General features: G+C 40.8%; 1 protein-coding gene across 1 annotated transcript; it reads left to right on the plus strand.

Moving 5' to 3' along the window:
* Nucleotides 1–6,581: 6,581 nt before the first annotated feature.
* On the plus strand, nt 6,582–8,775 carry LOC101848756 (prostaglandin reductase-3-like). The gene has a single exon (XM_005100010.2). The coding sequence runs from the start codon at nt 7,500–7,502 to the stop codon at nt 8,538–8,540; it is 1,041 nt and encodes a 346-aa protein (XP_005100067.1). The 5' UTR covers nt 6,582–7,499; the 3' UTR covers nt 8,541–8,775.
* The last annotated feature ends 1,161 nt before the right edge of the window (nt 8,776–9,936 follow it).

Consider the following 9,936-nt stretch of genomic DNA (forward strand, 5'->3'; position numbering starts at 1 on the left):
AAAAAAAGCAAAAGTGAAAAAAGGGTATACACATGGCACAAGGACAGGTCACAACTGCTTGAGTTATTCATGGTCCGTAGCGTGCGGGGTATTGACGACATGACGGTAATATAGCTTTGATGTGCTATCGCCTCACAGCATTTTCAAACGAAGGTATGTACTTTTGAAGGTGGATCGATTGTCCACCTCCGACAGAAAAAAGACGAGTGGAAAACCACAAAATCTCAAACAAACTCACGTTTTAAAAGCGGGCGTAGTCCAGTTCTGTTCAATCTACACGTACCAAGCTACAATACACATGTTATGAAATGAACCCACCCCCCCCCCCCAAAAAAAAAAGAGAGAAAACGAGAAACAACAAAACAAACATGCAAACCAAAAACTTTGAAGGTTTTCAAACCTAAATGAAAGATTTTGAAACAAAACATCAGATCGACACACAACTGAAACAAAAGACAATACACTTATTCAAAAATCTGCCCCTCTGTGTTACACCGTTGTACGTTATTACTCTAGCATCTGCGTTTGTTGCCATTGTTCGTCCAAAAGCTTGCCAAACGTTGCCATAAAAATGGCAAAAGTTGTCACAAAAGATGCCATTAATTTTCAAGCTTTCAACTCATATATTGCAATATGTTGACAGAGGTAACTTCATTTAAAGCACCTGAATTTCTTGTGTTCTGTTTTATACAATCAGAATATCATTTGTTGCCACACAGGATGTAAAACGTGAAAAATAAAAGGTTTCAAAATAAAATCAAATCAAAATTAGAACAGGACAAAAACAACCCCAAAAATTAACAAATAAAGACGTGTGTTAACAGTCTGAAGATTGGCCGTTTTAACCCTAAACGTGTGTAATTCAAGAAAAAGTACAGGATATTACTAACATGTAAATTATGGAATCACACACAAAGGGCCTGCCAGTGTCAGTATTCAGTTTTGGTAGAGACACGCTCTAGTATAATAACACATTTATTTTTAAAGGTGGGAACAACATCAAATTAAATAACATAACGCTAAAAAAAACATCAAAAACGGGGGCTCTCGTGGCCTAGAAGTTAAGGTGTTCACCTCTCATTCAAAGGTCCCGGGTTTGAATCCGGGTGGCGAACGAAAACATTTTCTTCTCTAGAATTGTCTCCTTTCACCTCCTTTCCTGCTCGCTAACAATGTTCTGTTGTCTGCTTTCGTCCCCTATTGCTGTCCTTCACCTCCTTTGCCCCCTCATCTGAACTCCTGACTCTTTCTGCAGCCTTTCTACTGCTACTCCTTGGCGCCTTCTTACTGCTGTCTTTAATCCACACCCCTGATCTTCTGGTAGGAAAGATCTACAGCTAGCCTTCTCGGAAAAGGACTAAAAAATCGTTAAAGAGCACGTTAGAGATCCAATTGTGGTCTAAAATCGATGAGAGTAGGTTTCGGCCGCCACCCGGGCAAAATTCAAAATTTCCCACGAACTGAAAAAGTTTAACGTGTCCCGCGCGCTCATATGATCTTATGCAGTTGCGAGCGCCTTAAAACACTTACCACCCCCCAGCCCCCCCCCCCCCCAAAAAAAAAACCCCCATCAAAAACCGCAAAACAGAACACATCAGACCAATAAAAAGGAAAGTTAAAACACAATAAAGAGGGACATATTAAAGGGAAACAGCAATACATGTTCATAAATTATAGTATGTAATGTATTTATTCTTCACGTGAAATTTCATTGAAAATAACAAATCAACGCGGTGTCAACAAGTGAGAAAGAGACTTAAGTGAAGAGGAAGTGAAAGTAAACTTTCCAGCGTTTTTCTTTCCAAAAGTAAAGTTAATGAGGTTCGGTTTCTTTATTTAGGGTTTTTTTTTAATGTTTCCTTTTTTTAGTTTCTCAATTTTTATTCCCGGGATTTTGTTTTTCGATTTGTTATTCCCGAGCGGTGTCTGTTTTTTATGCAAAAGTCGCGGCCGCGATTCGCCGAAAAACTCAGATGCTAGATTAGTTCCTGAAGGGGTGCGGGAGGTACAGGAATGCTAACTTTGCCATTTTGACAGCAGAATGTGTTTCTCTCTTCTGTCTATCTTATGGCATTGCAATATTCACAGACGACACTGAATTCACCACAGTCAGGTGTCTGTAGAATCCATTCAACTTCAGTTTCACTAAAGGACTTTGCTTTGCACGCTGATGCCAACGTTGACCCATTCTTTCTTGACCAAGCACGCTCAATGTCTTCCTCCAGATTCTGACTACTAGTAGTATTAGAACATAAATTCTGATTGATAATCGCCTTTCTCCGTTTCCTCTCGCTTTCCCCACTGTTTCGTGGGTTTAAACAAACTATACGTTTAGAGTGCATCTTACTACATTATTAATTTTATTAACTGATATTCCATGGGCCAGTAGAAGCTGCTGAAGTAGAACTCTGTGGCACACACATGACAAAGTACAAACGCTAAAATTGCACAAACATGACAATACTCAAAAACCGAAGTTCTGTTCTTGATAACTACTCCAAAAAAGTAGAACTCTTTATCACACCCACGACAAAGCACAAATGCTAAAATGCCACGAACATGACTAAGCAAAAGACCGAACTTCAGGTCTTGCCAACTACCCACACACACGACGAATCACAAATCCAATCGGAAGTAGGGCCTAGTCCGCGTTAAAATATGAAAAGGCTAATGGCAGAGTGAAAACATCTGAGAGCTTCGATTTAAAGGAAAAAATCATCAAACCTAAAAAATCGAAAGGTAGTTCCCGAACTTTGAAAATATGCCAGTGTAACCTTTTGTGACAATTTTTAACTGAATAATATTTTGTAGATTTTATGTACACCTGCGTAAAAAAATTACCTCACAAACGGGCTTAGCTCCATTATAATAAGATGATGATGATGATAATAATAATAGTAGTAATAATAATAATAATAATAATAATAATAATAATAATAATAATAATAATAATAATAATAATAATAATAATAATAATAACAATTACTGTAATAATAATGATAGTCATAATCATAATTGTGGTCATAATTATCATTATTATTGTTATTATTATTTTTATTAATTTTTAAATATAATTATTATTATTATTATTATTGTTAATGATGATACTACTACTACTACTAGTAGTAGTAGTAGTAGTAGTAGTAGTAGTAGTAGTAGTAGTAGTAGTAGTAGTAGTAGTAGTAGTAGTAGTAGTAAGACGATGATGATGATGATGTTGATTACTACTACTGCTCTTATTAATAAAAAGAAAAAGGAGCTTACTAAATACAGGACAGGGGGAAATTAAGGTGTGATGTGAGCACGATGTCTTCCTACCCTCATTAATTTAGTCTTAGTAAAAGTTCTAAGGGACTCGCAACTCAATAAGGTCAAATAGTCATGTCATGTTCAATTCCCTTGAAGTTGAAAACTGGATCTGCGCACTATGGACGCCAGCTTCAACACTACATTCTTTATCTCGGAGGGGGGCAGGGGCCCCTTCTTTATTGCCGCGGGGAATGAGCTTCCAACCCCCCGGGTTTGGCCTTGCCTTTTCCTTTCCTCACAATTTGAAAAGAATCACTCCTTTCACCCTGGGGGGGGGGGGGGGGGGGGGGAGGGCATTGACACTCAGCAGTCTTGATCAAAGGCTCTGCAGCGTGGCTCTACGTTCCTGTACGTTACACGCAGTTACAAAAAGACAGTAGATCCTGCTCTCTAGCAGCAACCTGTATAAGACAGTTACTTTAATAAACAGCCCTTACCTATCGTTCTGCCTCCTCCCCCCTCCACCCTCACCCCCCCCCCCAACCCACCCGCCGTATCCTCCGCTTTTGCTTGGGGTTTTTTTCGAGGGTGGGGTCGGTTTTATTTTATTTGTTTTGTTTTTTTCGGGGTGTTTTTGCTTTTACATTAAAAAGACGGTGCTTAAGACTCCCACCTGTCTAAGGTGACCGCTTTTCTCATCGACAATGGGTGGCCGTCTCAGATTATTTCGACTGCACTTCCCTCCACAATAAAAAGCGAAGGCACGTCGTTCTCTTCTCTGAAATGTTTTTTGTTTGTAAAGCGGATACTATTCTCTTTGGGCCTTTTAATTCGCAATTCCACATAATATTGTCTACACAGGAAACTCGAGTTTGATTCCAGAGTGGGGAAAAATTTTGATCAAGTAGGCCTATCTCGAAAATCTTTTTATTGGAATGCTGTATCCCTTTCAGCCTGCTTTGGCCCAGACAAGCAGGGTCGGAAGCCAGCCTCCTAAATGAACTAAATCGTGTCGATGGGGGCGTAAAAACACATACATTTGAAACAAAAAAACAATAAGAGGCTTGAACACTTCGTTTTACTCTCTAAAACGTTTTTGTAGGTAATGCAGATGCCACACTCATTTGGCATGTCTTCTCCCCCCTCCCCTTCTCTCTCTCTCTCTCTCTCTCTCTCTCTCTCTCTCTCTCTCTCTCTCTCTCTCTCTCTCTCTCTCTCTCTCTCTCTCTCTCACTCTCACTCACTCACTCTCTCTCTCTCTTTCTCTCTCTCTCTCTCTTTCTCTCTCTCTCTCTCTCTTCCTCTATCTCTAAGTCTCCAATACATACATATATATTTGAGCCAGAAAATTAATAGGGGGGGGGGGGGGGGGGGGGGTTTTGGTTTTATTTAAACACATGTACTTTGATTTTCTCATCGTTTGTCTGTCAGTCTTATTTTCTTCCCCGTGCGCTAAATGACCATTACTGTGTCGCTGTGCTTCTATTTACCCAAACAAGCAAACAAAATGTATAAGCAAACAAAAATAATAATAATAATAATAGATAGCATTTGTATAGCGCATATCCCCGCTCAACAGCAGGCTCTATGCGCTTTACACTATATTATTATTACCCCAGCAGACCATAGAACACTCCGAAACATTCTCAGCTTCCCGGGAAGCATACAGTGCAAGCAGCTGATTAAGCGCTCAAACACTAACAAACTGACAAGATCTTTCGCTGTCTATAGCCAGGTACCCATTCCCACCTGGGTGAAGTGAGGAAAATTCGTGTAAAGTGCCTTTCCCAAGGACACAACGTCGGGCCCCTGACGGGATTCGAACCCACGACCTAACAAACAAACAAACAAACAACATGCACCAGTCATGTCATGTCCAAATCTTGTGAGGTAGTAAAATGGATCTTTCCACTATCGATGGGCGTCAACTAAAACTTTACATTCCTTATCCCGAAAGTTACGAGCCTTACTCTAACCTGAAACTCACCACTGTGACAATCCACCCGCAATGACTCTGCATTCTTCAATGTTTTGAAAAAACCGAAGGCTCAAAGATATACTTTTTAACTTGCGGATAGGAAAGTCCTATCAAGTACGAGCTGTGAAGGAATATAAATTTAGGATCAAGTCCTTAGTTGAATAGCATTTCTTGAACTCCACAACGGACAGAGTGTGAGAGATTGAGCGAGAGAGAGAGAGAGAGAGAGAGAGAGAGAGAGAGAGAGAGAGAGAGAGAGAGAGAGAGAGAGAGAGAGAGAGAGAGAGAGAGAGAGAGCCCTTGAGTCTGTATCCTACAATTCGACTGCAGGGACGATTGCAAGATTCGGTACTGCTTTTCTAAGACATCGCCTTTCACATGTTGTAATTGTTTGCTCCAATGTCTTGTTCGGGGTCCATGTTTGGCATTGATAGGTGAGTGTTGGGATGAATATGGCGTTGATCATTTTGAGTTTTGTTGAAATGGGGATGTTAGGATGTTTCAGTAGTGGAGCAAGCTGGTAACAAACATTATTGGCCTTTTGTACTCGTGTTTCAATTTCTCTGTTCAGTCACCCTTCCTCTGTGAATATACATGTACTTCCAGGTACTTAAACTCTAAGACCTGTCTGAGACTGTTGTTGTTGAAGTGATTCCTGAGTGGTCCTGGATTTCTGCTTATTTCATTGTCTCTGTTTTGTTGATGTTGATCTTCATGTCGTAGTTGTTACACTCTTCGTTTAATCTGGAGGTGTGGGGTTGGAGACTTCGTTCATCTTTGTGTGCCAGGCGTCTGGTTCTGTGTTGGCCTCTTTGGTAATTCTATATGATAAATAGTAGTGGTGATAGGATACAACCTTGTCTTACTTCGGATGTTTTCTTGAACTATTCTGTGAGTTCCTCTGACGTTCTTCCTGTACTTATGCTGTTCTCGTAAATGGCACGGATGTTATCTAGAAGTTGGACTCTTAGAGTGTAGTTTTCGAGTTCTTTCCACAGCTTGTTTCTCTTCACTCTGTCAAACGCTTTCTCCTGGTCGACAAATACTATGTTTAGTTCCCTGTTGTGTTCTATTGCCCTTTTGCACATTTGCTGTAGGGTAAATAATGCGTCAGTTCATCCTCTTTCCTTTCTAAATTCCATTTGGCCTCACCCAGAAAGGGTTCAACCTTGTGTCTTGTTCACAATTCCAATATCTTGACGAACATCTTTCCCACATGGCTTAGCAGTGAAATGCCTCTATACATTCCAGTCTCTCTTACTGCCTTTCGTCTTTCAGACTGGTGCAACGACCGCTTTTTTCCCGTCGGCGGGATTTTTTCTTTTTGTCCTTGCTTTCTAAAAAATGTTTGTGAGCCAACTTATTCCAGTTTCATCACAAGCCAGGATGGTCTCCGTGGTTAGCTTGTCTGTTCCTGCGCTTCTATTTTCTTGGGCTGGTTTTAACTGCTTGTCTGACCTCTGATGGTCGGATGGTTGGTTCTTCTTCCTCTTGGTGACTTAGTTGGAATTGTTTATTTGTTTTTGAGTGGTGTTCAAAAGTTCTGAGAAATGTTCCCTCCATCTAGATTCGTAATCCTTTAACGTTTCCAAATTGTTATTCGTCTATGTCAGTCCGTTTCTTTCTTCTATTATTTTCTGTAGAAATAAATAATCCACTGCCGACTTGCTAGCCCTGTCACATTTTCACCAGATCCTCGTTAGCCTGCAACTTTTCGGAGTGACCTGGGTTCTCTTTCACGGCTAGCGTGACGCCTCTGCGGCATAAAGCCAACCGTACTTCGTTGGACCCAGCAATCCTTTACTTTGTCCAGTTTTCACCTCCCGGGCCGGGGGCCTGGTTTTGACTTTCGGAGGCCACTAGGACCGTCAAGACGCAAAGAGCTATAATAACTTTCTGTCAGCAAGCCCTGTTTTTTCTTCCCATACTTTACTATACTATGGGGAGATGCAGTTGTCAAACGTGGGCCAGTTTGTTGCGTTTAGGATCGTCTTGTTGTTCCTTTGGAGGGTCTTTTTGACCCTATCGATCTGTCTTTTTCTTTGTATTTCTTTCGCTTTGAAGCCATCCGATTTCATATCATTGGCATTTGATGACGGAATTTGTAGCCTTAGTAAATGCTCGTTTTCTTAGAAATGTCTAGCATTATAGTTCACACACCTCCGCCCCCTTTTATCCAACCTTCTTGTTCCCCTCTGGTTTTAACATTTCTTCATTGCTTTTTCTTCTTCTCCAGGCAAGTAACTTCAACTGTTCGAAACCAATCACAACCATGGCCCTTCCTGCTACTGCTAAGCAAGTCACCGTCACCAAACGTGGTCTCAACTATCGCGAATGCACAGAAATCAGGAATGTCCCCGTTCCCAATCCGCAAGCTGGCCAGGTGTTGGTGAAGAACAAATTCGTGGGCATCAACGCCACTGACGTCAATATTAGCTCCGGTCGCTACTTTGTCGACCCCACACTGAAACCGCCGTTCATTGCTGGCCTGGAGGGGATTGGACCAATCGTCGCCGTCGGTGAGGGAGTGACCAATCTGAAAATAGGTCAAGCCGTCGCCTTCCTCCAGTACGGTACCTTCGCGGAGTACGTGATAGTTCCAGCTGACATTGCCGTCCCAGTCCCGTCTACCGACCCCAGCTTTATGTCTATCGTGATCAGTGGACTGACGGCGTCGGTTGGGCTGGAAGAAGAAGGGGATCTGAAAGCTGGCAAGACAGTCCTGGTGACCGCTGCCGCAGGGGGGACTGGTCAATTCGCCGTGCAGATCGCCAAACTGGCCGGGTGTCACGTGATTGGGACATGTTCCAGTCCCGAAAAGGCGGACTTCCTCAAAAGCATCGGCTGTGATCGCGTCATCAACTACAAGAAAGAAAGCTTTCGGGAAGTTATAACTAAAGAATATTCGAACAAATTAGACGTTGTCTATGAATGTGTTGGTAAAGAAATGTTTGACGTCTCTTTGCAGAATCTGGCAATCAAAGGAAGATTGATTGTCATAGGGGCCATTTCTGGGTACAAAGACGCCGAGGGCGCCAACGCTAGTGAATTGATACCGAAGGTGCCAGTAGGCATGGAAATTGTCCAAAAGTCGGCAAGTGTCCGTGGGTTTCTTCTGCCTCTCTTTCCTGAAAAGATCCCTCTCCACATTGCCACTTTGGCTAAACAGTTCGCAGAGGGCAAGATTAAAGTGACTCTAGACAAAGGGGAAAATGTTGCAAAGGGGCCCTTTAAAGGGCTAGAAAAAACAGCTGACGCTGTCGAGCATTTGTACTCAGGGAAGAACATTGGTAAGGTTATTGTGGAACTTTGAAAAGTCCATTCAAACAAATGTGCCCTTTTTAGAGAGAAAAAAAGCTTCCAAAAAGATCAAACTAGATCAGTTGGCTGTACCTAAAACTAAGGAAACAGCAATGCACTTGCTTTGATAAATTCTGTTTTGAGTTCGTGAGAGACAAAGGAAATATGCACTATAATATACTTTATTTAATTTTACTTTAAGATTTCCGACCTATGTTACCTTAGTGTCGATGGCCTTTCTCTTGTTTGTTGTATCGACTATAGCACAGTTTGTCTAATGTTTCTCTGAACCGCTCTACCCATCTTCTCTCGGACCTGATCCTTCCTGAAACCATCTAATCTCTGTTTGTATGCTCTCCCTGCTATACTTTCTGGTGGCAGTCTCGGCAGATTCTAAGCAGGGAGTCTAGCCATTTTTTTAAAAATTGTACATGTATTCATTTTTGTTGTCGCGTGTCCCTTTTTCGGGTGCCGTGTTAGTGTTAGTGGCCTGATTCGTTTCAGACAATCATCGACTAAAACAATTTCCCTAGCTTTGTCTCTTATTCTAGTTCTGCCCCCCCCCCCCCCCCACACCTCCCCCAGGCTGTCTTGGGGATGGGATGCATACAATCTCCTGGCCCGTAGTTACCAAATTTTGGAACTATTTGTGTGTCACTGACCTTATCAAATAACAAATGTATGCCACAAATATCACATGAGGGTCATTTTTAAGTCGAACTAACTCTTTTTCGTTTCTCACCCTTTCTCTTTTTATGATGTCCATCTTATTAGTATAAGTATTATTATTATTCTGATTATTATTATTCTGATTATTATTATTATTATTATTATTATTATTATTATTATTATTATTATTATTATTATTATTATTATTATTATTATTATTATTATTTTATTTTTAAAAATTATTATTATTATTATTATTATTATTATTATTATTATTATTGTTGTTGCTGTTGCTGTTGCTGTTATTGTTGTTTTTATAATCATTTTTTCCTGCAACCATGAAAACCTCGATCAGGACTCCTGCAACCATGAAAACCTCGATCAGGACACAGTGGGGGAGCTTGAACGTTCCAAGGTTTATGATTATTCAAGTTTCTCTTATTACTTTCAAAATCCGTCAGTTTTGGGTTTGAGAACGGAATATTTAGTTTTTACAGAAATGGCATTTTTCATGTAGAACATTTTTACAACTTTTGAATATAATATAATGAGAAATTTGGGACCATTCCAGTTTTGGGTTATGCTGCTGGTATTGTGTTGAGCATCACCCCCAACAGTGTGTTTCATGCGGGGAGGGGTGGGGGGGTTGGTGGGGTAGGGTTTTTTTGTTTCTTGTCGTTTTCTTTTTGTTTTGTTTTGTTTTGTTTTTGTTGTTTTTTTGTTTTTTTGGTGGGTTTTTA

Source organism: Aplysia californica, unplaced genomic scaffold (assembly GCF_000002075.1).
Source record: "Aplysia californica isolate F4 #8 unplaced genomic scaffold, AplCal3.0 scaffold00232, whole genome shotgun sequence".
Taxonomy (NCBI): domain Eukaryota; kingdom Metazoa; phylum Mollusca; class Gastropoda; order Aplysiida; family Aplysiidae; genus Aplysia; species Aplysia californica.

Coding starts and splice junctions, on each gene's coding strand:
- LOC101848756 (XM_005100010.2), top strand. CDS start 7,500: ATGGCCCTTCCTGCTACTGCTAAGCAAGTCACCGTCACCAAACGTGGT.